Consider the following 26,730-nt stretch of genomic DNA (forward strand, 5'->3'; position numbering starts at 1 on the left):
GTGGCGCCTCGCTAAGTACCCCGCAACCCAGGCGTGAGGCAGACCGAGGCCATTAGGAGGCCGCTTGTCGAGATGGCCTGCCAGTCCTGCTCCTGGATGTGGCCCAGGGCTCACTGAGCAGGCTCCGGCAGGAAGGGGCGCAGGAAGGTGGGAGCCACGGTGCTCAGAGGACGGAAGCCCAGGCTCAGAAGTACACAGTGCCAAAATCTGTTTTCCAGAGAACAGAGATGGCCAAAGATGGTGCGGCTTAGTTCACAGCTGCAGGTTCCTCTGTGGTCCCTGGTTAAGGCCATCAGGGACCCCAGGAATGACCCCTCTGGCAGGCACTGTGAGCACCCAGCTCCCCAGACCAAGGACAGCCCAGAGCCACTGTGGTCTTTTTTTGCCCTGGGTTCCTCAGCTGAGGCCTGAGGGTCACTTGGAAAAAGGGTCAGAGGAGGCACTCAAACAAGGTCTCTAGGGCTGCCCTTTGTTTGGAGAATGTAGAGGGCAAATCCTGATGTGACCTAGGCCACAGACACAATCCTAATGCCCCAAGGTCAGTGGCTCCACATTTTCTCCCCTCCGTGTGTGTAGCTTCCCCAGGTCTGACCTGCACAGGGGAAAACAGAGTTCTGGTGGGAGATGACATGACCAGTCCCTGGAGGCTCTCCACTGTGCAGAGCCAGGGTGCGGTGGGCCTCAGAGAGAAGGAAGCTGAATGAGTGCCTGGCAAGACACAGGAGGGCAGGGTGGGCCCAGGCAGGGCCCAGGTGCTAGAGCAGGGGCTGCTCCAGGAAGTCAGCCTCCTTGCCAATGGGGCCCTGTCCCTTGCAAGACCTCCACCCAGCAGTGCCCGAGGTGCACAAGGCTACATGCCCAGCTGTGGCACAACTTGGCTTCATCTGGGGGGCAGGCCTCCCACTGGCCTTTCCTGTGGGAGGTCCTCATGCTCTGGATGCACAGCCAACGTCCACCAGATCCCTCCGGGTGGGCCTGGGCTAGAACCCCACGGAGCAGTCAGGAGACTGCTGACTGCTGCATTCTGGGTCCAGCCATCACCGCTAGCAGAGCCCATGGGGTGTGGGAATGCGGGTGTTCCTCCATCCTGGCCAGTGAAGGCCTGTGCCAGGGAGACCCTTCTCGTGACACCAGATGCCTCCCCTGGAAGCCCCCCACCTGGGGCCTTAGCTGTCACCTGGCTATTGGCCCTGGGGGCCTGTGATCCTGGTGGAGACCAGGGGCTTCATGTCAAGGCCCACCCCACCTGTTTCCTGGCAGAGAGGATGAGCCCCCTCCACCTTGAAGCTCTCAGTGCTGAGATCAGGTGGCTCCTCCCCCATCCCCAATCTGCTAAGAAGCCATGTGACAGTGGCCACCTCCCACTGCACTCCAGGACACACAGGGCTCCCACCCTGCCGCTTCCTGTGGCTCTAGAGCACTGACCTGCTAAACTGCTAACTGATTTACTTACTGTAGTCACTGCCTGTTGAGCCCCACTGACTATAAACTCTAAGGAGAGGACTTTATGACCCTGTCCCCAGTGCCTAGGACATGGCAGGGGAGCCATCAAAATGATGGGGTGGAGGAGAAAGAGCCATCCGGGGGCCTACTCCATAGCCCTCTGGGAGGAAAACATGTGGACACATTGCGGAGGGGGGTCCCTGTGGGCTCCTTCTGCCAAGGAGGCCGCATGTGGCATCTGGTTTGAACAGGCCACAACATGGACTCCTGCCCAGAGAGTCACCAAGGTCCACAGCCATCTTTGTAAAAACCTGAGCTGGTCTCTTGATCTTCGCTGAGTGGCTTCTGATGGCCCAGAGGTCTGGGGAGCCTTGCAGCACCAGGCTCCGGGGGCCGTCCTGCCCCCCCCCCCCCCGCCCTGCAGCGGCACATGCCAATTTCTCTTAAGAATGTCCTGGAGAAGGCAGCACTAGGTCTTGGCCTTTGAGGTTCTGTGTGACCAAGCAGAAAGTGTCGTGAAGAGCCAGTGAGAGTGGGTGGAGGTGAGCGTGTGCGTAGCAGTGGGGGCTGCCTGCCAGGAGCAGGTCCCACAGACACAATGGGATCCCACAGACGCAAGTGGCAGACTGGGTATTCTGCCATGGGCATCTGGCAGATACCGTCTTGAAAATGGGCCTGTCCCCCAAGGGAGACAACTGGCAGCATTTACCAGTGACGAAATCTAAACTTTCATGCAAAAATCAGAATCCTGAAAAACTTGTCCCCACCAGGAGCTTGGAACTTCCCTACTTGCAGGCTTCTCTGTGGGGACCCATGGTGACATCAGCAAACGTGATTGATGCTGCTGGGTGAATTGTGTTGGTGCCAGGAAGATGCCCGTCGCAGTGAGTCACAAAGCCACAGTGGCAGTCACTGAAGGGCGGGTAACAGGCAGATCACAAGGACGCAGAAGGCAGGTGGTGGTGGTGGCTGCAGAGGCCTCGCCTGCATGTGAAGAACCACACTCCTGAGTTCCGCCTCAGCCTCTGCGCCCAGTTCTGTCTTCTCTGGTTCTTTCCCCAGACACTGGTTTCCGAGTCACTCCAGACTCAGCCCAACAGTGCCCACAGCAGGTGGTACAGGTGGCCCAGGTGGCTTCCCTGAAGAGCAGTGCCACTCTCTCTTCTCACCAAAACCTTCTTATTTGGGAAAATATATTTTTCACAGAATTGTTACCAGTGTAACATCATGGTTCATTGTTATCTTGAAATGAATAAATGTCTTTCAAATATCCAGTCTAATTTCTAATAAAGTCTACTAACAGGCATCCACCTTGGTAGTTGGAACCCCCAGGCAAAGTCCTTTGGTGTCTCTGATCATTTTTCAAGTTGCGAGGGGTAAAGGTTGGAGTCAGGCAGGGGATTCAGCAGTGGAGCTGCTGGGCGGAGACTGCCACTTCTTGTTCCTCCCAGTCCTCCACATGCCCAGGCCCAGCCAAGCTCTGAGCAGGCCATGTGCTCCTGGGGTCTCAGTTTGCAGGTCTGCAGTCCTCAGGAGGCCGAGCATGTCTTCACACAGAGCTTGTTCTCGAACCTCGGGCCCCCTTCTTTTTTCATATGAATTTAAACATGATTTCATCCATCTCACAACAACAGTGTGGTTGAGCATGCAGCTGGAATTGCATCAGTGACATGACGCCGCATGCAGAGCTGGGCCCTGGGTAGCCACACGGTCCTGTGCGCTGCTGGTCAGGCTCACTCCCAGGTTTCTCCTGCTTTGAGTCACAACTCCGAATGGAACATATCTTCTCCTTTTCGATAGGCTTCAGCTGGTTTAAAGAGCTTTTGATCTTTTGTATTTTTAGTTTTCTGGGTCTACAAAAATATCATATGAAAATAAAGGTAATTTTCACTTCATTCCATCTCTCATTCTGCTTATTTTGTTTACTTATCTTCATGCATTTGCTGTAAATGTCACAGCAACATAAATAACAAAGGTGGGAGTGAAGATGTCTGCCGAGTTCCTGATTTGAGTTTCAGTGCCGACATGCTGGGATGCTGGATCTTATTAAACATTGTAGCATTCGCTGACAGACTTCTCCTCAGTGGACCAACAACCAAAGAAGACTGAGAAGTGTCACGGGCACACTGTGGAAGGCACAGCTCTGGGTGCAGGACAGTCAAGTCCTACAAGGACTTCAAGGACTCTACTCCAGCTTGGGAAGGGGCAGCACCTGGTGCAACTGAGCAGGAGCCCCAGACTCTGCTCAGACAGCAGAAGAAGGATGCAGAGACTCCTTCTGAACATAAGCTCAAGGATGTCAATCTAGTCCTGGAACCAGCCCTGCAGGGACTGAAGCAGCAGTGTGTGGTGGCCACGTGGAGGAGTCTCAAGTATAACAGAGAAGCTTGATCAGCCACCTCTTGCAGGAGCGTCTGGGCTTGGCCACCCTGTAGGGCCACAGGAGATGGGGGTGTGGTCTCAGCACCCTCCCTGGCTCTGTTCTCTCTTGAAGGATTGAAGCTGCTCTTCCTCTAGTGAGAATCAGAACAATGGCCAGTCCATGGGAGCTGCTGGCCTGCGTCAGTGGTCAGCAGCTGGAAGGCAAGCAGGTGTACATGGGCAGGTCACTAGGTGTCCATGGGGAAGTCCCCAGCACCAAGGGCTATATAAGCACTGAGCATGTCTATTTCATGAATTCTTAGAGTTGTGTCTTGCAGGTGGACCTGAGCTACCAATGAGCCAGGGCAGGCTCCCAAGTTCAGGTCTCCAACAGACATCTCCAATCTCCTGTCCTCTAGAGCCCCCTCTCTGCTTCACAGGAAACAGTTGGAGCTGCTTGTGCTGCATGAGCCAACTGCATGCACCACTCCCTGGCTAGAGAGGCAGCGGAACCACATTCGCAGCTGGAAAATGACTCTGATGGGGATATTTACACTACAGATCATCAGCAAGTGCTGCACTGCCCCAGGACAGGGTTGGCGGGGCGCTCCCTGAGTCCATAGCAAAGGGGCCCAGGAAACTGCTCATCTAATCAGCACCCATGCCACCTCCCCCACTTGGCCTGGGCTGACCTCTGTACCGCCTGACCACCGGCTGGTCCCACACTCCCTTGCCTGGCTGACTTCCAGGTTCAGGGAGGGTCAGGAAAGCGGGTGGTCTCACACCAGGATGACAGTGGCAGACCCTGGCAGAGCCCGCCTCCACCCCTCTCCCCAGGAATCTGCTCACCAGCAACCAGAAAGGCCTTTTTCTCGGTACTGAAAGTTGAACCCAGGGGCACTCTAACTCTGAGCTACATCTGAGCCCTTTTTATTTTGAGACAGGGTCTCACCAATTGCTGAGATCGTCCTCAAACTTGTGATACTGCTGCCTCAGATTCCCAATTTGCCGGGATCACTGGCATGTGTTACTGCACCCAGCCAAAGAGCACTTTCCCAAACCACAAGGCAAATCCTGTCACTTTCCTGCTGACCCACCACACAGAACCCTGTCCCGTCTGGGAAGGACCAGGAAGCAATCTGCCTAGTTCCAGGGGATAAACCAAACAGGCCTGGTCCCAGACTCCCATGCAGCCATGATGACCAAAGCCAGATCCTAGTCAATGACACAGGTGAATTCAGCCAAGGGTTTCTAGAAAGAACTGCTCAACTGGTGCAAGGCCAGAGGCAGTGCACCAAGCTGGCCACTGGGGCTGCCTTGGCCCCAAGCCCCCCCCATTGCAGAGGTCAGATCCACAGCTGTAGCAGCTGGCAACTCAGAATGCGCTTGAAAAACACCAGCAGTGCACCAGTAGGCACACAACCAAGTGGCCCAGCTGCAGGTGGCCTGCCTCTGTCTGCCTGGGGCTTGCTCTGGCCACCCCCCACCTCTGGGTTCCTGCACTGGCTCTTTGCTGCGCGGACTGTCCTCCAGCACCAGGTCCTGGCTCCTCCCCTGCAGCACTGGCCAGTCTGTAGCTGCTCCTCTGTTGACTACAGTGGGAGTGTCTTACCAGGCGACCTCCAGGGTCCAGAAGAGCAGTAGGGCAGGCCTGCAAGCAGGTGTTGTTGCCAAGGAGGTGGCCGTGACATCTGGCCACCGAGGGCAGCGCAGCCCTGTGCATCTGCCTTGGGGTCAGAGATACCTCAGGGCAGAGGCAGCAGGTCCAGGGAGGGAGACACCCTTCCCTCACCCTTCAGGAGAGCGCGCATGGGCACCAGCCCACCCTGACCTATCTCCACTTGCTTTCCTTTGCAGGACAGATCAACCTGGTGTGGCCCTTCCAAGCCAGAGAAAGTGAGCTTTGCTTCCAGGCAATAGTGAAAAGTACACATTTAATATCAAAAGCCATTTCAGGTATCATCGATGAGACTACCGTGGAGGGTGGGTTCTAGACACTCTTACTAGGAGTGACCTGAGAGTCCCTGGTCTTGTCCAAGGAAGGACATTAATGCTGGAGATAGATAGGGGTCTCATGGTTGCCCAGGGCCCATGGGGTCCTCATCAGGGACGTCCCTACCAGGGGCAGCCCCTGGAGGCCGAGTGGAAGCCTGTCCCCTCCGCAGGACCCTGCTGCCCGGCTGCGGCCTGGCGGTTGCAAGCGGCCTAGCCACTGGACTTGGCGATGATCTTCTCCAGCAGGCTCATCATGCGCTCCTGCAGCTGCAGGCTCTGCACCTGTAGGATGTTCTGCTGGTCCAGCACGCGCCGCACCTCGCGGCAGGTCTCCTCCATGGCGCGGCTCAGCCTGCGCTGCTCCTCCAACATGGCCTCCAGCAGCCGCAGCTTCTTCTTCTGCAGGTGGCAGCTCTGCACCTTGCGCTTCTTCACGGGCCGCTCCTCTGACCTGCAAGGAGTGCTGCTGTGGGCCGCTGGCCAGAGACCCATGCCCACCCTGAAGGACAAGTAGGGTCTCCCAGGCCCTAGGAGCAGAGCCCCTGCTCAGGCCCACAAGCCCACACATGTGAGGAGGGGCTGGAGCCCACCCACCACGACAGTGGGTTGGTAATGGGGTCAGAGGCACCCGGGCCTGGGAACCAGCAGGCAACCCATGATGGCCCACAGCCGAGGTCTGGGGAAGGTGGGTGCTCTGGGCTGTAAAGGGCACACGGCCATGAAAGCACCAAGCCCTCTGAGCTGGGCAGGCAGGAGGCCCAGCCCCAGGGAGAGATGGAGGCTGAGTGTGTGGGGGTGCTGGGAAGTATGTGGCCTCCGTGCTCCTACAGGGAAGCTGGACACTATCAGGCCCAGCTGGCCATGCACAGGTGGGAAACGGGTCCTAGAAGGAAGGGCCTGAGGCTGGAGACCCCTCCCACTCCCAGCAGCATGGAGAGGGGACCAGCATGCTGAGGGAGACAGGAGGACAGACAGCTGCAGAGGGTAGAGGCAGCCCCAGGCAGTCTAGCCTGTGGCTGTCCCACGGTGCTCTGTTGTCAGGGTGGCGGGCATTGCTGGTTAACAGCCTCGCTGGAGAGCAAGGACTGCCAAGCCCCACAGACCCCAAGGCCCTGCCCTGGTGCCTACATGTCCCCAGCCTGTATGCTGTGTTCTAAGCAGAGTGGGTGACCAGCCAGCCTTGGGGATGGGAGAGTGGGGCCCCATCCCACCCGGCATGGTGCCCCGGGCAGCCGAGTCTGGGAACTAGGCTCAATAATCCATGGGAACAATTGGCCATAAATCTCAGGCCTCGTGTTAATTGGGTCTGGCTGCAGAAAGGCGTTTTTGTCTGGGATCTTCAATGAGAAGTTCCCTCCAGGGAGGGCACTGGGTGAACTGAGTAGAGCGCCCAGCACTGGGGATGCTGGCCGAAGGGACCCTCCTCAGAGATGACTTCCTTGCCCTATCTGCCATCAGACAGACTTGATGAGCAGGGTACAGGGAGAGACTGACTCAAGGCCACATCTTCCTACTCTCATCAACCGATCAGCTTCTACTATACCTTGGAAGCCCGTCCTAAATGTCCCCTTCTCATAAGTGGCTGCTTTGGGCTCCCTGGCCTGTCCTCCACAGGGACCTCTCCTGGACACAGCCTGGCTGCCAGTGTCTGTGAGCACCCTGCGGGCATGGTCTTGTGGCTTACGCCTTCCTGTGTTAAGTGCTGGTGCGGAGGGGGCAGGGCCCGCCCACCACCCTGGAGGCTCAGCCCTACCTTCTCAGGTGCCTGCAGGGCCAAGGGTGGGGACCAGGGTGGGCAGGGCGAGCACAGTGGGGCCAGCTTGTCCTCTCCCGTGCTCCTGGCAGCCCTCTGAGGAAAACACGGAATTATCCCCATTTTACAGAGGGAGGCTGAGGCCAGAGAGGTCAAGGAACTTGCATCAGCTCCAGTGACGGAGCCGGCACGGAGCCGCCTGCCTGCCGACACTACGGCCCTGCTGGCCGGGGCTGGCCTGGCCTGGCCTGGCCTGGAGGCAGGCACACACTGTGACTTTGGCTGAGGATACCACACCAGGAGAACGGGCGCCCTCGCCATTCCCAGCCCCTTGCTCTGCCCAGCTGGCCTCCTGGTGCTGCCTGGGGGATGGGCAGAGGCGGGGCGGCGAGGCACCTGGTCAGAGAAGGAAGAGGGGACACACTACCTGAACTTAAGGGACAGTAAGCTGGAGGAGCTGTCGGAGCCATCGTCCTCGAAGCGGCCTTCGTAGGAGCACTGGGTATACGGTAAGTACAGAGGGGTGGACTTAGCGGACGGCGACAGAGACGCCTCGGTCTGGGACGTGGAGGGCCCCGGCTGCTGGCCGTCTGGTAGTTTGCCCTCACAGGACTCAGGGACTTTGGCCAGAATCCTATCAATGGCTAGGTAATAGGGCCAGTCCGGCGGGACGGACTCGCTATCTGTCATGCATTTTAATTTCCTGCAACGAGAGACAAGAGCCAAGGTGAGAAGCAGCTGGTCCCAGCCAGCCCGCCTGGTCCCTGGCGGGGGCACAGGGCTCCAGGACCCCAGGGAGAGCCATGCTGGGTCAGGCAGGAGCCACTCTTGACCAGTGCGGTCCTCCCCAGCAAAATCAGCCAGGCCCCAGGGTGCAGGTAATACTGGACTAGGAAGAAGCGAGCTTTGGGACCTGCTTTAGATGTGAAGAGGGAAGCACACACCCTTCCATGAGCAAGGGCGTCCACAGAGGCTGGGAACTTGGGCTAGGTCCTGTTTCTCTTTGCTTTTCTGTAGTTTATAATGGCAATGAACCCATAGTATTTCTTATATGCTTTAGTCAGAAATAATAAAAGATCATAATAAGCTGTATAGTTCAAATACAGTCATAAGGTTTCATAGCGCCACAGTTTTCTGACCTCAGGGAGAGAGGACCATGGGAGCACAGGCATCCACAGCTCTGAGTCCATATCCTGTCCCCACCGCTGCTATGTGAACTTGGACAGGTTCATTAACCTCTCTGAGCCTCCAGTTTTGTATCAGTAAAATGGGGATAAAGGAGTAAGCCCCTCAAGGCTGAAAGGAGGATTTAAGAAAGCCATGCCTGGTGCCTGGCACACAGGACTCTAGCATCACTCTTGCTGAACCTAGCAGGAGGTCATGCTGCGCCCTAAGCCCAGGCTGCTGCCTGTACAGCAGCCTGGGTCCAGCTCTGGAATCTGCAGCCTGACCTGAGGCAGTGGGGCAGGGCCCCTGGGCTGAGGGTCTTCACAGTGAGGCTCTGATCACCTGAGAGGCCCTGCAAGCCCCTGGATCGCAGCCTTCTGCTGGGAGGTGAGGGCTGGGAGACGGGGCCTCAGGGCAGCTGGGCAGCTCTGGCCAGGCCAAGGAAGTTGCCACAGGGTGGAGTGGGTGGGGGAAGCTCTGCCCACCAGGTCCAGCACCTCCTAAGGCCCAGGGTTCCCCACGTGTTTGCTAACCTCATCTGACCCTCGAGCCTGGTGTCACAAGTGCCCTCCCTGAAGCCAGGGCCCACACCTGCAAAGGGGCATGCCTCCGTTTCCCCACACGAGGCTGTCCGCCAGGGTGTGGCCTCTGCTGACCCTGGGCACTGGAGATGATGGTCTGGCCGAATGAGTCACACCCAACAAATGGGCACAGAGAAGGGCTGCTGATCAGGGTACAGGCACCAGCCAGCTGTAGCAGGAGGCTCCCCAAGGCCCAGGCTCCCTCCACCAAGTGGAATAGTCTCTGTGGAAAGCCAGGGACAGATCACAGGAAGGCCAGGCTGTCCTGTATTCCTGCCCCCAATCTACCCTGGGGGCATTGGGAAGGCAAGGCTTACATCTGGTGCCCACATAGGCCTCTGCCCAGTCTCCTCCAGAGACCCCATTCTACTCCCCAGAGAAATGGGGAAAAGCCTGCCCTCAGCATGGGAGGTCCCAAATGGTATTCCGACAAATCATGCTCCACAAAACTCAGCCACCTTCTCCAGCTTCCTTAGCCTGACAACTTAATATGTAAAGAGCTCTTATTAAAAAAAAAAGTCTCTGTTGTGGGGAGGCTGGGAGTGGGTAGATGAGATCTAGTCACCCAGCCAAAGCTTTGGCCAATTAAGGACTATTGTCAAGACCCTCTCCTGCTCTGGGCCTCAGTTTCCTCAGGAGCAGCCAAGGGAGAGGTGTGCGTGTGCTTCTTAAACTACGAAGGCCGAGCACCCATAGCCCTGCACAGGGAGTCCGAGGGAGGCTTTCAGGATAAATAATGAAGAGCCCAGCCAGACGCTGACTGGGGGCGGCCAGGGACATTGCTCCTGAAGAACGGAGTCAGAGGGAGTCTGGGGAGATAGCCAGCATGGCCGCCCACCACCTTCAGAGTCCCTGTCTCACCAGGCATGTGAAGGGGCACTGTGGGGACCAGGAAGGCCAGGCAGGCCAGACTACGAGTTGCCGTCCCATGCCTGTCCCAGCAGTCACCAGACTTCCTCACATCCTGGGCCCAGGGCTCAGGTTTGACATCACCTGTGCTAGGTGACTCTGATGTCAAAGACCCCAAGCAGCTGCAGGACTGTGGTTTTGGCTCCCAGGCCTGGTCAGGGACCAGGTCAGAAACAGGCCTGGGACAGGGACAGGCTCCAGACGGTCTCCTTCTGGGGCCATGGAAGCAGAGCTGGAAACAGAGCCTCATGGCCTTTGATCCATGACCCTAATGGCTCTTCCACAGCTCCCAGGGCAGCCAGGGGCCATGGGACAGGGATGGGGCTCTCCTCCAGCCTTGGTGGAGGCATCTCCCCACCCGCAAGCAGGAGGTGGGACTTCTCTCTCGCATGCAGTGTGGCTAAGGTGCTCACAGGCCAACCCGCAGGGTGCCCTCTGTCTCCAGCACCCTGGCCAGCGGAGCTCACCTGCCTGCCATCCCCAGAACCTTGCGAGCCTCCTACTAGACAGCGTCCCTACCTGGGATACAGCAGGCTCTTGGGCAGCCCCAGCCTCAAACTGCATAGACACAGCTCCTGCTGTGACCTGTGCCCCTTGTTCTCACCTCCTCAAGCCCTGACCTTCACCCCATGCTGTGACTTTTACCCCACACAAAACCTCCTCATGCCCACCCATGACTCTCTAGATGGGCCAGGCCTCATGCGCTGTGAGGTCTGTGGCATGGGGCCACAACTGCTCCCTCTTAGATGCCAGAGCCACCCCAGGCCTAGGAGCCATCTTTGGTCCCCACCTGCAGTCCCCTCTAAGGTCCCCTCCAACTACCGGCCAGGGACAGTCAGCCTGCGATGTGACAGTGGCAGAGATGGGGACCAGGCCTGGAGACTCCCAGTCAGGGAGTTCAGGAGTCAGGGCTGTTGGGCTCGACTTCTTCTACAAGTGAAGCCCTGTCCATGAACTGGGCACTGTCTGGGCACTCTGGGGTTTTCCACATCAGATCCAAATGCCGTTCTTCCCACCCTGAGGCTAGCTCTGTGCTGGACACACAGCAGGGGCTCGCTGATGCTGAAAGCCCCTGAGCATCAGGATGGGACAGGCCCAGGAGCTGAGCCTCCTCACTCTGGCCTCTGTTTCCCTGCTGGGCTTGGGGGCTGTGGAGGGGTGGTTCAAGCCTGGCTGACAGCTTGTCGACACTGGCCAGGGTGAGAGGGGGTTGGTCAGGTGGGTGATGCCTGCACGAGGTGTCCACCTCTGAGGCATGGTGGGGCAGTGAGCAGGTCCAACGTGTGTCCCTGGAGCTGCGGCCCAGCACCAAGCCCAGACTCAGGAAGCTGAAAGCACTCCCAGCCCAGCCACCCTGAGATTCCCTGACCAGCTTTCTGCCCTTGCTGGGCCTCAGTTTTCCCATTTCCCAATGGGAGGTTGCACAGGTGGTTTCTGAAGGCCATCTCTTCCCACAGGGCCCAAGTGACAGGTAGGCCCCTGGCCAGGCCACATGTCCTCCCACCCCAGGAGCCCACCTGTACTGGAAGGTCATGTTGGTGATCTTGATCTTGATCTCCTCGCCCAGCCTGCGCTCGCCGGTCATCTCGAAGAGCTTGCTGGCCATCTTCTCGTACACCTTGGCGTTGCGCTTGGTCTGCTTCAGCTCCTCGAAGAACTCCTCCCAGACGAGCATGAGGCCGCGCATCTCCGCGTCCGTCCAGTTGCGGGCCCTCCGGTGCTTCTCCGTCTGGGGAGACACAAGGTAGCCGGGCACTTCGGCTGCTGCCATGCTGGAGGCACCTGCGGGGAGGAGGATGGCGCTCAGGTGGGGCCCCAGGCCCGTCCCACACACCATGGGCGGGAGGCACCGCAATCACTCGCTTGAGGCAGCTCCGCGCTCAAAATGGGGCCTACGTCTGACAGGCAGGAATTTAGTTAAAAGCTTTTAAACGGGAAACGTCATTTTGATGTCACGTTTCCATAGCAACAGAGCAACTGCATAAGCTACAACAACAGAAACCTTTTAACTGAAAGCGCAGGAATCGGGGCCGTGCTGACGGGCCATCAATATTGTAGCAAGCCAGCGGCCGGGCCCAAACCCAGCGGCCAGGCGGCCAGCCCTGCCTGCTTCTCGCCTGGCCCTTGGGCCATGCAGAGAGGGTTCTAGCCATGCTGGCCAGGCTCCCAAAGGCAAGATCGGGGCAGCAGCCCCCACCTCAGCCCCACCTGGCTCATAGAGGCCAGGATGGGCCATGGGAAGACTGTCAAAATGGAGGCATGGTGGGGGAAGGAGAGGAGAGATAGGCAGACAGGGAGCCTGCGATCCCCGGTGCTGACTGACGAAGTGGCTGCTGGTGCTGGGGGTTCCTTGGCTGAGAGACCCTCACCCTTAGGAGGGCCCTGTCAGGTAGAAGTGAGCGGGGGGGGGGGGGTCCCTGGTCTTGAGGACCAGCATTTCTCAAGAGACCCTGCCTCTCCTGTCATTTGCTCCTTGCTTCTCTTGCTCCACCCACCAAACACCCTGGGCCTCAGGTCACGTGGGCACTGGGAACCCAGGCTGGTCAGAGCCAAGCCCTGCCCTTAGTGCAGGTCAGGGGCACAGGGACACTGAGCGACTGACCTGTAGCATAGGCTGGTTTGAGGGCAGCACTGGATAGCGAAGGCAAGTCCTGTGCTGAGAGATGAGGAAGAGCCACTGGAAAAGCTGGAAACGTTCAGAGGACACTCACTGGAAAGAGCTGGGTGGGGCCAGGGCAGCAAGGCAGGGTGCAGCCTGGAGCGTGTCAATGGGCAGGGAGACACAGAAGTTTCCAGATGGTGCAGTGTGGGAAGGCAGGGTCAGCCCGGGGAGTGGGCTTCTGTCCCTGTGGGGCTGAGTGACTGAAACGCCAGGAGGAGTGAGCAGGCCCCTCAGTCTCAGGAGCCAGGAGGCAGGGGTGGTGGAGCTGGGGGTCTGCAGAGGGGATGTGTCACCTCAGGGTGTCAGTGGCTGACATTCAGAAGGTCAAAACCAAACGAGACTCCATGGAACTCAAGGTCCCTCTGCTGGGCAGCCCACGGTGGACATGGTACCAGCCTGATCAGCTGCCCACTGGCCCAGTGCACGCCTGCTGGTCTTGTCCGGCCCCTGTGCCAAGGCTGAAAGAGCAGCAGAACGCTGACCAGGCAGGAGGGTTGAGCACACAGGCAACCCCAGGAGGAGGGCAGCTGGGGTGCCTGACCCCACTGTTCTGCCCGGCATGGAGGCAGTACAGGATGCAGCCAGAAGGGAAGGGCCTGGGAGGGCAGCAGGGTGCCCTGTACTCCCTTCACAGTCCTCAGCCACTACCTGGCCTAGGCATCAGCTCTGGGGCCCAGCTGACCCCTTTCTCTCTGGGCCCTGGGTGTCATCTGGAGATCCAGGGACACTGTCTCTACCCGCTGGCTATGCAGTGCTCCCCAGGGAGGTTCACAACTGCTGCACTCCTCCCATAGGGCACCCATGAGAGACCTCTAATCCCAGTCTCTGCCACGTTCAGCCATACTGCTGGCCTGAAGGCTGGCTGCTGCCCCTAGTATCCAGCTCCCAGAGCTCTCAGAGGCCCACTCCTCCAGGCAGCGGCTCCTGCAGACACAGGGTCTGTCCCTTCTGAGGGGCTCCGCCCCCTGCCTTTTCCTAGTCTTTCTCCAAGGGCAGAGGTGGGGGCAGGAACTGCAGTCCAGGCAGACAGCTTTTGACTCCATTCCACGGACTCGCACGACCTTCCTTGACAACGTCCCTCAACCTGTCTCCTCATCTCTGTAGTGGGAAGGGCAGGACCTGGCTGGATGATTCTCAGTCACCCAGAAGGCCTCTGGTACAGCCCCTCCAAGCCCCTGAGGACAAGGGGCCCTGCTGCCATCTCCCTGCCCCTTCTGTGAATCTCCTCAGAGCTTCTGGAGAACACAGAACCTGGTATGCTGTCCTGATTGAGGGACAGCTGTTGGCCAACAGGTGTCACTGCTGTGCTCAGAGCCCAGCAGCCAGACTGCTCCAGAGAGGCAGCTACATCCTCGGCTTGCCCAAGTCCCAGTGGGCACAGGGTGGCAGAGCCACCCTAGCAGGAGCTACCCTATAGTTAACCATGCTTTAGGTGGCACCTTCAAGTGGTGAGGGTGGGCTTCACCTTCTCTTCTCAGACCTAGGGTGCATGGGAAACCCTGGATAGGGTGTTCTCTGGGGCTACTTCCGGAAGCAGCATCCTTGCCTGAACCCCCAAGGACAAGAATGAACTGGGCTGGTCAAGGCAGGTGGGCCAAGCCCCAGCTGTCCCTGCTAAGTGGCTCCATCTGTCTCCCGAGGGGAGGGGCTCCATACCTTGGCAGAGTTGCATGGCCCGCTGGGACTCTCAGTCACTGTGGGATCAGAGTCAGAGGGCCTAGGGCTGGGCACCCAGCAGCACCTGCAGGGGAGAGGGTGCAGGTCAAGCCTCAGCTGGAGCACCCCTAGGAGGCCGAGGCACAGGGTGTGGGTCCACGCTGGTCCTGCTGTGCACAGGCAAGGCCCACCTCTCTGGTCTTCCTTCTACAGGAGGTGGCGGGGGCCCAGCCCCCAGGCACATTTCATTAGCATCTAGGGTACAGGTGCTGCTTAGCCTGGTGGGCTGAGGGAAGCCAGACCCACCCAGAGGAGCAGCAGGGCTTGTCCCAAGTGAAGCCCAGAGCAGGAAGTACATAACCCATGGGGAGAATCTGGAGGTTGAAGAATTCAGAACTTGGCAAAGGCCAGGAAGCACCAGGAGTGTGTGGGTGTGGTGGGGTACCTGAATGTTGTCCCTGGGGGGCAGACGGAAGGGCCGAGGCCACGGGGCCTTGAGCACTTGAGGAGCTCTAGGAAGGGAGGGAAGAGGTGAACCAACTGTGGCGGGTGGGAAGGGTCAGATCCCCCTCAGGTCTAGTCAGCCCCAGTAGCTCCTGGGGCCTGGCTGCCGATCCCAGGGTGGACGACACAGAGCCTGTGGGTCTGGCTCATGTCCTGGGCATTGCCACCTTTTCCTCATGCCAACGAGGAACACAGACCCATAACTTTTAGCCCTCTTCTGCACTCGACAGGCCCCTGCCCTGAACCAACAGCTCCACCAGGTACCCAAGGGTCAAATGCCCGTCTCCCAGGTGGGACTGAAAGCCCTGTCTCTGCTAGGCTGTGACAGGAAGGGAAGAGCAGGCTGTGAGGCTGAAGGTCTTGCAGACTTCAAAGAGCTGGGTCCCCTCTGTCCACAGGCCCCTGGACCATGGACCATGCTGCTTACAGGCTAGCCTCGGGGCCCCCACCACTGTGCTGCCCAAGTGGGGTTCCCTGTCCCGGTTTGGCTGTCACACCATTCCAAGGCAGGACCCAGCTACCCTGGCCACTTGGCTCATCCACTAGGCAGGGTTAGTAAGTCTCCCTCTTTGGGAGACGACTTCAGAGAGCTTTCTGGAACAAAGCCAGCTACAGCTGGAAATGGGTGCCACTGGAGGCAGAGAGGGCGGTCCCCAGGACTTCCAAGCCCTCAGAGCTCCCACAAGCAGATGGGCAGGGCATGCTGTGGTGAGGGAGAGAGGGTGGCGGCAGGTTCTCCTCTGCTTAGGTGGTACACACATGGGGGCTCCTGCTCAGCTCCACTGGTCTGGAAACACCAGCCATGCCAGGTATGCCAAGGACCTTCCTGTTTTCACCCAAATAATGGTGGTTCAGTGAGGAATAGGGTGCTTGGTTTCCCTGAAATGAGCAGAACTTAGCAAGTTTCAAAGGGTGAGGCCATCAGGGACCCTGGAGTTGTCACTGAGATTCAGGGCGTTGAAGTGACTCCAACTAACACTCAGTGCAACTGAGGGAAGAAACAGACTGGGTGGGGCCATCCATCAGGCCATCTGGCCGACGCTCACTACCCTGTGCTGAGAAAGGGGATTCCGCCTAGAACAAGCAGGTGCCGCCCGGTCCTGAGCTGAAAGGTCCTTGTGGTCTCTCCTGGAACCAAGTGCAGGGCCTGCTCTGCGGAGGAACAGGAGGACGACGCCTGACAGCGAGCTGGAACCACACGGACCTTTAGTGAACACTAGTGCAACTAAACACCTTGCTCAGGGCAACCCTAACCCAAGATCTCACTCACCACCACACTGACCACCAAGGCTCCAGCCAAGAAAATAAGAGTCCCTGTAGAGCTAAGCAGAGACTTCCTGGGGAGGAGGTATTTCAAATGGGAAGGACTTACAAGCTAAAAAGGTTGGGAGGGGCACTGCAGACATGGTGGCCAAGCCAGGCCAGGGGAGAACAGCTGTGCTGGGGGACAGAAGGGTCCAGCTGGGACAGGACATCAGTGACCAAGGGGGCAAAAGGGTCAGTGAGGCCATGAGGGGACACCAAAGCCAAGGTTGTGTGAGGACACAGATCTTGCCACCCCTCTAGTGCACCGAAGCCAAATGTGGAGCAGAAACAGGGACACACCTGAGGTTCCTGCCCAACAAGCTCATGGTCCTACCCACTGCCAGAGCTTTAGCAGTCCACGTCTGCTAGGCAGGGAGCCGGTTGCACCAGGGCCTGCGGGTTCCGTCAGAGGCACCCATCCACATGCGGACCTGGCTCCACAGTGTCTGCTGACTGCTGGGAGGCTGTCAGCACTGACCCCTGGAGAAGAGAGGGACAGTTTCCTCAACCCTGGAAAGCAAGTTCTCAATGAGCAAAGCAGGCCTCACACAGCAAATGTGAATGGTTTCATTGTTCCTTTAATTTGGATATACAATTTTTGCAGCAGTTTAAAAAATGTAAATATACATCTCACATCAGTCCTTCCTCTCGGCAGTGCACAGTCAGGTCTGGGCTGGGCTCCGGGACTGGCCCATCACTGCCCTGTTGGCCCAGCAGAGCCCACAACGTGAACAGCAGGCCCGATGGAGGCCCTAGACGGGAGACAAACCATTGCAGGCAGGTCCCTCCATCCAGCCTGGGGCAGAGGGAAGGGGCTCCCTGGACGGCATTAAAGCACGACAGGCACAAGGGGAAGATGGCCCTGAACCTTCCGCGTCGCGTCGCGTTCAGTTGTCACATGGCTCTCAGAGCAAGTCCTTCCTTCCCGGCAGCTCCAGGCCCAGTGTGGGACAATCCTCTCTCACCTGTGCCAGCCCGCACCGCCCACCCAGCCTCAGCAACTCGAGGTCTTTTCTTTGCCCAGAGGGCAGATCTGAGTTCATCCAGGTTGGTGGCGATGGTCCCAGGCACCCAGCACAGAGGGAGGGAGGGACAAAGCCCAAGGGAGGATGCCATTTGATAGGAAGGATGCTCACAGCTAACAAGAGGAAATGAGTTCCACCCCCACAATCCCACCCACGAGCTCGCTCACTCCAGATCCCCTCACTGGGGGTGGGGGCGCTCGGCCTCCTGGGCTACGGCTGGCGTGAACTAACTTATTGCTGAGACCCACCAGCCGAGCTCCAGGCAGGGCAGCCCCAGGTCATCTGGAGGAGCTCCCCGATGGCCAAGGGGCCCTTCAGGGGAGGAGCCTTCCCTGAGGCTACATTCCGCATCTGGAGGTGTTTCCACTCCAGTCTTTCCTCCTGAAGGGCATATGTGCAGGCCAAAAGGAGAGAACAATAAAAGGCCCTTGGCAGTTGGAAAGTCACCTCCGTATGGGGCCATCAGTGGAAGGGAGGCACATTTTTGGAGAAGAAAACATGCTTAAGTGCATTGCCAAATAATTCTACCCTGGTTTCATTAAAATCTTTCCTGATAGTACCAGCAGGAAAACAATAACCCACCCTCCCCTCAAAACCTTAACAATCAAAATGACACTTTCAACAACATTTGGAAAGCTGCAGACTAGGAGGAGCTTGATGAAGTGCAAGCCTTCTGCAGAGCTGACAGGGAGGGTGGCTTTCTGCAGTAGGGCTCGCCGAGGCCCACTCTGAGGGGCTGGAGCCACACCGCCGACTCCTCGGCAGGTCTTTAAGAAAGGTCCACCTCCAGGCAGAACGGACACTGCATTCTTGGAGGCCTTGCATATTTGTCTTGAAGTGTGTGTGTGTAAATAAAACTATGGGTCTGGACTTGTGCCTGTACCTGCGTACCTCTGCATGGGTGCGACAGCTTCTCTCATGGACTCCACGCACACACAGGAAGGTGTTTGGGTTGCATCGTCACCAGAGCTGGGTTTCAGATCACAGGGTAAACGTGCAGGTGGCCAACTAAACCTTGTAGAACCCAGTAGTAAGAATCCCACGGGGGTGGCCCCAAATGTCACATTCACAGTGCTACTTCTCACAAATGTAAACATCTAGCCAGGAGCAGTCTCCTTCCAGTGCTTCTGCACAAGCTGCTGAACAGCCTGGGGGTGGGCAGAGCTTCCGTGGTTCCCAACTCTAGAAGGCAGGACTAGGGGACGCTGGGACAAGAAACGTGAGGCCCAAATCGCTAAGGGAGAGCTGGTGACTTTCCTACTTGTCACACAGATTCTGTAGCTTCCCTTAAGATTCTCCTCTAAAACCAGATCCATTTCTACCCTTTCTGCTGCACTGGCACCAGGATGGGTGATCCCAGCGTGGGGAAGCCTCATGGTGGCTGAGGCAGTGGCTCGGATGGACTCTTCTGATGCACTGTGTGCCGTGCAACCCTGCACCCCGCCTGCCCTTTGCAGGAAATGGAAGGAGGCTCAGGGCCTCAAGATAGCAGCCCACAGACCGATGTGCAGTCAACGGACTGCACAGACTGAAAGATTTCTCCTCCTCTGCAGGCTCCAGAACACCTCCGAACGACCCCCGCTTGCCACAGTAAACACCTGGAACACCAACCATCAAGAGCAATCAACCAGCACCACTGACACCAGACTAGCCAGGCTTGCCTCCTGGGAACTGGGAGGCAAAGCGCCTACCTGGGCACGGCCCAGCAGCAAGCAGAGTGCTCAAAGCATGCCAGTGAGCCAAGGGCATCTCACTATCCAGGGTTTTCATTTCATTTCAACAGTTTGGCTATTTTAGGCCTGGAAACAGGAAGCTGGTTCAGGAACCCAGGGCCTGCGACACAAGTGGTGGCTGACGGGGATGTGGAGCTGACCACTCACTGACCCTTCCCTCGGTACTACCTCATCCTGCCTGAGATCAAGCCCTATTCCTGGGCTGGAAGGGCCCCCATGCATGATGCGAGAAAGGGGAAGAGGTGTCTTGCAGCTGCCAAGACACTGAGCTTTGCTCTAGACCAAGGGGGGGGCGGGGCAGACAAGGTATAGGTCAGAGACACCCATGAGGCTGCCAGGCCAGGCCCCCCGTCTGGGCCCCACTGTGCAGAAGCAGCAAGAGGTCGGCACATCCAGCACCAGTAGGCCACAGCCTGGGGCCAGCTCAGGACTGGGCTGCAGTTGTCAGAGCTGGCAATTCTGGATGCAGTGGAGGCCACTCAGAGCCAGGCAGGGTGACAGGGAAACCACGTCCCTTATGAGTGGGAGGAGAGCTCTCCTCAGGCCTCAGAGCAGCCCCAGGGAGGACTTCTGCTGCAGACACCTGGATACCAGCACCTCCATCATTCTAACCAGATGTGAATGTGTGAAAAGGGGGGAGACGTGCAACCAAGTGCTGTCAGGTATGAGAAGGGCACGGGAGGGACCTGCCAGCTGGAGGATTCCACTCCACGGGTGCTGTTACATGCAGCACAGCCCTCACCAAGTCACACGCTTTACACGGGCATAGGAAGAGTTACGTTAAAATTAATCTCTTTACTGATATAATTAAATTTTAAGTCCTGAGAAGAAAACAGAGAAAAGGGAGAAGGGCACTGGGCGTCTGGCACCCCCAGCTCCCAGCTGCCACGCAACACAGCGCCTGTGCAGCTAGACTCCGGTGGCAGGTGCCCTACTGGACAGGGCTGTGGGTTGCTCTTCAGGCTGCTGCCAACGTTCCACCCATGGGACAGAGTGGGCTCAGGGCCAACTTGCAAGGGCAAGGACTTACATCCTGGACGCAAGGGCAGCTGTGACTTGGAGACGAGGTACAGGTGAAAGCTAGGAGAAAGACAAACACCTGGTCGACAGGCATTGCCACCAGCCGCAATGAGGACAGCGACACAGGACTCAGGCTCAACCCCACTAGACTGCATGTTCCCTATCCAGGACCCACACTGCCAAGAGCTTCTGCCACAGGGCAAAGACACACACACGGCTGGCTGGCTGCCCGCAAGACCCAAGCCAGAGCCATGGTGCCCAAGGCAGCCCCTGAGAGACAGGGCGCTTGGTGCAGGCTCCCATAAGCCCTGGCCCCAGTGGCCACCTCTGCTTGGCCTCTGCCTCCACAAGCTCTCAGCAGGTGGTGACCTTGTGGACATTTCGCAAGCAAGTCAGCAGTCGGTGGTACGGGCTCCCCGGTGCCGCGACCACCTCAAACACAGACTGGAAAGCCCTCCGGTCGAGTTCCTCCTCTATCTGATGTTTGTAGAAGTCTGTGGCAACCAGGCAGAAAAGGTTCACGTCCACCTGCTCCAGCTTGCCCATCCTGCTGACGACGTGTGGAAGGCTGGCGAAGGAGTCAAGGGAGAACGCTGGCAAAGGTGGGGACAGCCTCACTGTGCTCCTGGGGAGATTCTTTCCTGACCAGGCCTCCATGAGGCCCAGAAAGGATCAAGGGTGGCCAGAGTAGCCAAGGAGCATCCTGCATTGCAGTGTCAGCACCAGCAGGTCCTATAACCCTCTCCCAGCAGGGCAGGGGCGTGGGCAGAGCTGGCCCAGGAGGTGGGAGCCCTGCAGGCAGATGCTCGCTCCTGGCACTCTGTGCCACGGCACTTACCTGGCCAGGCCACCTGGGCAGCGCTGGCTGGTGGCTGGTGCTCCCGTGTACCCTGCTCAGGGCAGGGAGGGCCTCTGCCTGGCCGACCCTCCCAGGCACGCGGGGTGAGGCTGTGCTGTTCAGAGGCTCCTGTGGTCTGTCTGGGGGAGGGCTGCCTAAGGAGGAGCTCCTGGCCACCAGCACTGCAGGATGGGTCAGGGGGTGGGGGCTGGATCTTTACTTATGCCTCTCCCCAGGAGGGCCATCACACAATGAGAGCTAATGAGAAGCAGCACAGGAAAAGCCCAGCACTCCCAGGGTGCCCTGCCTCCCCTTTTTCCCCTCCACTGGCCATAATACTTCTGCCACACACCAGCCCCTCTGGGCAGCCTTGGTTGGCTCGAAAATGCCTGGCCTTCTGTTCTGTGTCCCTGTCAATGTTTTACATTCTCCTCGACATCTGTGGGGCTCTGCAAAGGTGAAGAAGTTTCTAAGCTTTCAACAAAACTGAACCCAGATGCCCTGGGACAGGCAAGGCCTGGCAGCAGGCAGGAACCCAGCCATGAGGACCAGGGAAGGATACATTGCCGAAACCCACGGGCTGGTAGACGCACTGACAAAGAAGCAGGAGAGGCTCCACATGGCCATGGCGACTGGGGTCCTCTGCGTGAAGTTGGACAGAGACAGCATGACCCAGTCCCGGACCATGGATGACTGCCCAGCACTGTGCAGAGTCTGAAATACCTGGGAAGGAGCGAGACACCTGAGCACAGGGAAGGGCCTGGGGGCGGGGCAGGGGGAGTGTCCCCGCACGGTCATCTTTAGGGGAGGAACCTGGCCCTCCTGGCAAATCTACTGGAAGTCGGGCTGACTCCCTGCCCCCTCCCCGTCCCCCAGACAGCTCACCTTGTAGACCACAGTGGCCATGAACTGTGGGTATGGCTGCTGATTGGACAGAAACTCTCCAATGACTTTGTTCATGACATCCTGGGGTGGGAAGAAGTCATCCAGGAACTGAGGCAGGATCCTGGCCACCACCCTGGCTTCACAGGGAAAGCCCTTCCTGATCCTGGAGAAAGGGGTGGGCCAGAGACTCAGCCTGATCCCTAAACCCCAAACCTGCCTTGGCAGAGCCAACATGGAACCATGGCCCCTGATTGGAAGGGACACTCCAACTGGGGCACAGGCTACAGTCTGGGTATGAATTCTGAAAGCAGAAAGGCCAAACCCCGGCTGTCCCTTGTCCTCCTCACAGGGATGGGGAAGATGACTGCCACTGGGTATAGGCTCAGGGCTTCCAAGTACACAGAGTGGACTTTGCAGAGGGGAGTGACTATCAGGTAAAGGGGTGGCGGGGTGGCAACATTACGGAGGGGAATTCTCTACGTCAAAATGGTCAATGACAGATCCTGTTGCCCTGAATCAGGAATGCTTTTCTTCTTTCCCAATCTGTACCCCAACAGTTCTCTTGTTGTTCGCCCTCTCAACAGAGCCCAGAGCCTGCCCACTGCAGCACCCTTCTCAGTGGTGACAGCCAGCATCTGTGATGACCCTACCAGGGCACACACGACTGTGTCCATGGCTATGAAGCACAGGAACTGATCAGGAGTCCTATTCTGTCACTTCAACCAGTACCTCCCACTTTGGCTGCTGGACAGTGGCCAGCTGAATTCTTGGGTTAATGCTCACTGGAGCAATTACTTCCTTGGCAATAGACTGTAAGTTCCTTGAGGACAGGGGCCTGGCTGTGCACCTGCTTGTCCCCAGTTGCCCCTGAGCCTGGCTGTGGTGGTACTCTATGAACATGCGGTGCTGTTAACAGTGGCTGCAAAGCTCATTCCAAAATTCAACATGGAAATTTAACATGCTGGGAGGACATACAAGGTTCCTCAAAGAGAGTGCTCGCGGTAAAGTCCGACGGCTTCCCACTGCTAGAATGAGCAGTGATCACAGGCCGAGTGTGGTAACAGTTTTACCTGGACCAAGAGGTCTGAGGGGAGAAGTAGGGCATTGTTCTTGAGAGAAAGCCCAATAAGGCCGCACCTGCTCTCCAGGGCTGGTGAGTCAAGTTAGCACTGAATAAAAGTGCACTCTAGGTGTGGGGCGGGAAGGTCACACCCCTCACAGCTTTTCAAGATGCTTGTTAGTTCTGCCTTTACTCTTCCTAAAGCTGTCTCCCACACGGCTTCTGGGTGCCATGGGATCCCTCCCATGGCCCCTGAGGGCAAGAAGGACCCTGCTACCACCTGGCTCCTCTCTCATGAAGGGCAGCAGGATTAGGGCATTTTAATTGCTGCATGGCCAGCCTCCCAGCATCTGACCATTTAAGTGCCCAGGCCACAGCCAGGACTGTAGGTGACGTCCTTGAGGCCTCCAGGAGAAAGGGACAAACGTGGCGGAGAGCACCACAGTGCTGAGTCCAAGGATGGCCTCTCAACAGGAGAGCCCAAGCAGGATCAGGGTGTGGCAAGGAAATTGGTGGGACCATGGCAAAGGCGCCAAGAGGTGGAGCAAATATGCAGGCACCAGGCAGCTCCTTCTGGCTCTGGCTCCAGGGCAGTTCAAGGCTGCCAGATGGGCTGCGCCTCTTACCTATCGAAAAGAACAGACACCCGCTCCATAGCCACGATCACAGACTCGCTGTCGGGGGCCACAGGATTTGGGTCAGAGGCTCTACCAGGGCTGGCTTTCTCCTTTCCTGCAATGAAAGCGCTCAGTGGAAGGTCATGCAAGGGAAACCCCAGGCTGCACAAACACTTCCCAGTGTGCCGGAGTTCCACAGATCATCAGGGGTAGCAAGGACACCCCAATCCTCAGCCAAGGGACGAGGGGCAGAGGGTTCTGAATCCTTCTGGCAAGTGAGGGGATGGCTCAGGACAACACCAAAGGTGCTGCACACCAGGGGCCTGGGCCGGTGTCCCTCAAGTGAGCACATTCCTCTCTCACGTATCGCTGAGCACAGTGGCCCTGGGCAAGTCTACAATCCAAGACTGCTCACCTGTGTACATGCAGGTGAGCATCAGGCCCAGGGCCGCCATGGCCCGGTGTGGGCTATGCACGTTCACTCTGTCCACACTCAGCTTGACCAGGGATTCTGCATCCAACCGGGAGAGCTGCTCAGAGAGCAGGAGGCGCTCCAGTCCTCGGAGGGCACAGTGGTAGATAGTGGAAGGAGTGGCCTCCTCGCTGCCAGACAGCATCACCCCACACATCTGCACGAGAGGAAAGGCTCAAGAACTCCCCCACCCCCTGATCGACACCGACCTTCCCGCGTCCAGGAGCACAGCTAAGGCCTGCTCACCTGTATCACTGATGCTGAAAACTCTGGCCCCACGTCCAGAGGATAGTTCTCCATCAGGTAGAATGCAGTGGCACACATCACCAACACGTGCTGCTGGCTGTGCACATTCACGCAGCTGGAAAGGGAGCCGATGGCCAAGTTTAGCCACAAGCAGCCTGCTTTACCCGCAGCTAGAACAGTCAGCCCTTCCGTGAGCACAAAGCTACAGGCCACGCTTGCCCCTCCAGGCCTCTGCACTCGGGCCGTCTCCAGGGCTGCACACAGAGCCCTCTGTCCTACACAAGCCACTCTGTGCTGCCTGCCACAGCGAGGCCTGCAGAACCCCTCACACCAGGCAGTCCCACCTGCTCTTGAGGGTGCAGTGCTCTCCCTGTGAGGCACACACCACCTCATAATACTGACTCACGGGCTCTCCCAGGTGTCCCTGGCCTGTGACTGGACAAGTGGTCACTGAATGAGGGAGCTGTTGCACCATCACCCACACTCAGGGGGCCCACAGCATGCTCCTATCGGTCACTAGGAGGCCCTGCCTCTACTGCTTTGCCCAGGACTCCCCCTTCTGCTCAAGGAACTGGAAGCCAGGAGTGCTCACCATCTCTGCCTAGACACTGCAGCTCCTGCGCCCCTCACTCCTCTGTGCCCTGGCAACTCTCAGTACAGACTGCATTCCTGCTCTGCAATCAAGAGGACAATGGGTAGCTAGGGCCCCCTACAGGCCTGCGCCACCTCTGGCCTGAAGGAGGTGGTCTCTGCCCTGCCAGGCCCCAGTGTGTCCCTGCCCACACACTTCTACACTGTCTGAATTTTGCACCCTCGTGGCATCATACCTATTGGGTCTAAGACCCTCACTGTGCATTCCAAACCTCATATTTAACTTCACCCTTGATCCTCATGCCCAATCTGCACTCTGGTCAAAGAGGACGGTTGGTTTTTCCTACCAGCCCTCTTCTCAGCTCCTCACTCTTGCCCTCAACCCTGAGTCTAGGCCTGATGAAACCCGACCCACCCCTTGAGGTAGGTGCTGAAGTCAGCTCCCTGTGCAGGCACACACTCTGCCCCAGACTTCCCCAGGGCTTACAGGACACGTTTCTGATGAACTCCTCTTTCTCTTCTTTTCTTGGCTGGGGACTAAACACAGGGGTGCTTTACCACTGAGCTACATCCCCCCAGCCATTTGTGAGACAGGATTTCAACAAATTTCCCAGACTGGCTTGGAACCTGTGATCCTCCTGCCTCAGCCTCCCAAGTTGCTGTGACCACTGGTGTGCTGTGCCATGCCTGGACTATCTTCTATGGGGTCCTGCAACATATCTGTGCTGAACTCTACGTAAAGCTAAGGGAACATGAGATTGAGGTCAGAGCCACAAAGGGTGACCACCCGGGGGAGCTGCAATCAGGGTGCCAAGTCTGGCAGAGGATGAGACTGCTGTTCTTGCCAAGGAGTAACAGATGACTGCACCAAAGAGTGTGGCAAGTGCTGGGGCAAAGGCAGCAGAGGCAGGACATGCCATCTAATTGCGGGCATCCACACAAGTTTTTGGAAGACATTCCCATTCTTGTATCTCAGTGATCTCAGACACTGTCCCCAGAAAAGTGCACCCACCCAGTTCTCTGCCCAGCCCCTGGCCAGGGGCTGGGCATGCCCTCCAAGAGGCAGAACATGGCTCTTTCCTCAGCCTGTTCCCAAACTGTGCCCAGCTAGCCCCACTCACTGGGCTGCTCCTCGGAGGTTAGACAGGAGGTAGTCGCTGACAAAGGGGACGAGCTGCTTGGCCGTGTCGTCCAGAAGATCGCACTCCAGTACATAGAGGACTCCGTGGAGGGCTCCAATCTGGCTGGGCAGGTGGCTGCTCCTGAGTGTGCCCTCCAGCAGGCGGCTGACTGGCTCTGCCACAGCCTTGTCCTGGGCACAAGCACAGACACAAGCTGCCCGAGACACATCAAGGCTCCCATCTCAGTGGCCCACTTCTCCAACCAAGAGGGGGCTGTCCCCATGCTACGGTGGAGTCCAGCATGCAGCAGAATTCTCAGAGTGGCCAAGACCCACTGAGAACAGGCTGCGTGCAGGGGTGGCCCCTGTGCCCAGCAGTCTGTGGAGATGGTAAGGTTGAGGCAGACAGTAAGGTCTGCATAGACGCCTACCCCACTTCTGGGAGTCTGGAGGTTTGGCACGGACCCTCCGAGGTGCCCAGGGGACCAGCCCCAGTGAACGCCCTGGACACTGAGTCTCTCCTGGGCTCTCTGGTTGGCACTTCTACATGTGTTGCCACAGCTCCTTGCTAGGGAGTCAAGCATGTTCCCAGCCTCCACCATGAGGGGACTCTGGAAACGTGCCTTCTCCCGCTGCTGATTTTTCTTTCAGTTTTTCACTGTAATAAATTTTAGCTCTGACATCTTCTAGAATGAATCTAAGGGTAGTTTTGGGACCCTATGCTAACTTGGCCGGAATGGCATCAATTCCACTGAGTATTTTCTACAGCTAGACAGTACACCCTCCA

The 26,730-nt window shown here is 57.9% G+C and overlaps 2 protein-coding genes across 6 annotated transcripts in view; both read right to left on the bottom strand.

Moving 5' to 3' along the window:
* Positions 1 to 5,719: 5,719 nt before the first annotated feature.
* Positions 5,720 to 16,321, bottom strand: Msantd1 (Myb/SANT DNA binding domain containing 1). Of its 3 annotated transcripts, none has more exons than XM_046423858.2 (4): positions 12,812 to 16,321; positions 11,727 to 11,938; positions 7,980 to 8,255; positions 5,720 to 6,250 (listed from the first exon to the last, which is right to left on the bottom strand). In XM_046423858.2, the coding sequence occupies exons 1-4, from the start codon at positions 12,818 to 12,820 to the stop codon at positions 6,010 to 6,012; spliced, it is 738 nt and encodes a 245-aa protein (XP_046279814.1). In that variant the 5' UTR covers positions 12,821 to 16,321; the 3' UTR covers positions 5,720 to 6,009. The 3 variants fall into 3 exon arrangements, with proteins under 3 accessions (XP_046279814.1, XP_046279813.1, XP_046279811.1); XM_046423857.2 differs by having other exon boundaries at positions 11,727 to 11,991; XM_046423855.1 differs by lacking the exon at positions 12,812 to 16,321 and having other exon boundaries at positions 11,727 to 12,802.
* Positions 16,322 to 16,894: 573 nt separating this feature from the next.
* Htt (huntingtin) overlaps positions 16,895 to 26,730 on the bottom strand; it is a 141,065-nt gene continuing 131,229 nt past the window's right edge. For 2 of the 3 annotated variants that reach the window (XM_046423853.2, XM_058572449.1), the window contains exons 61-67: positions 25,945 to 26,135; positions 24,233 to 24,347; positions 23,930 to 24,143; positions 23,524 to 23,629; positions 21,838 to 22,000; positions 21,515 to 21,675; positions 16,895 to 20,682 (exon numbers count right to left, since the gene is read on the bottom strand). In XM_046423853.2, coding sequence (XP_046279809.1) covers positions 20,469 to 20,682; positions 21,515 to 21,675; positions 21,838 to 22,000; positions 23,524 to 23,629; positions 23,930 to 24,143; positions 24,233 to 24,347; positions 25,945 to 26,135 — 1,164 coding nt within the window. In that variant the 3' untranslated portion in view covers positions 16,895 to 20,468. Of the gene's footprint in view, positions 20,683 to 21,514; positions 21,676 to 21,837; positions 22,001 to 23,523; positions 23,630 to 23,929; positions 24,144 to 24,232; positions 24,348 to 24,813; positions 24,907 to 25,944; positions 26,136 to 26,730 lie in introns of those variants that run through there. The other variant, XM_046423854.2, reaches the window with a different exon arrangement.

This window comes from Marmota monax, unplaced genomic scaffold (genome assembly GCF_021218885.2).
Source record: "Marmota monax isolate L192 unplaced genomic scaffold, Marmota_monax_Labrador192_F-V1.1 WCK01_AAM20220418_F8-fsc00009, whole genome shotgun sequence".
In the NCBI taxonomy this organism is placed as follows: Eukaryota; Metazoa; Chordata; class Mammalia; order Rodentia; family Sciuridae; genus Marmota; species Marmota monax.

What these genes read in the sequence shown, in the direction of transcription:
- Msantd1 (XM_046423855.1), bottom strand. Translation starts at nt 12,046, where the DNA reads ATGGTGTGTGGGACGGGCCTGGGGCCCCACCTGAGCGCCATCCTCCTC. An exon ending in AACATGACCTTCCAGTACAG is followed by an intron (nt 8,256 to 11,726) that starts GTGGGCTCCTGG and finishes CTCTCGTTGCAG; the next exon opens with GAAATTAAAATGCATGACAG. An exon ending in TTACTGTCCCTTAAGTTCAG is followed by an intron (nt 6,251 to 7,979) that starts GTAGTGTGTCCC and finishes CACTCCTTGCAG; the next exon opens with GTCAGAGGAGCGGCCCGTGA.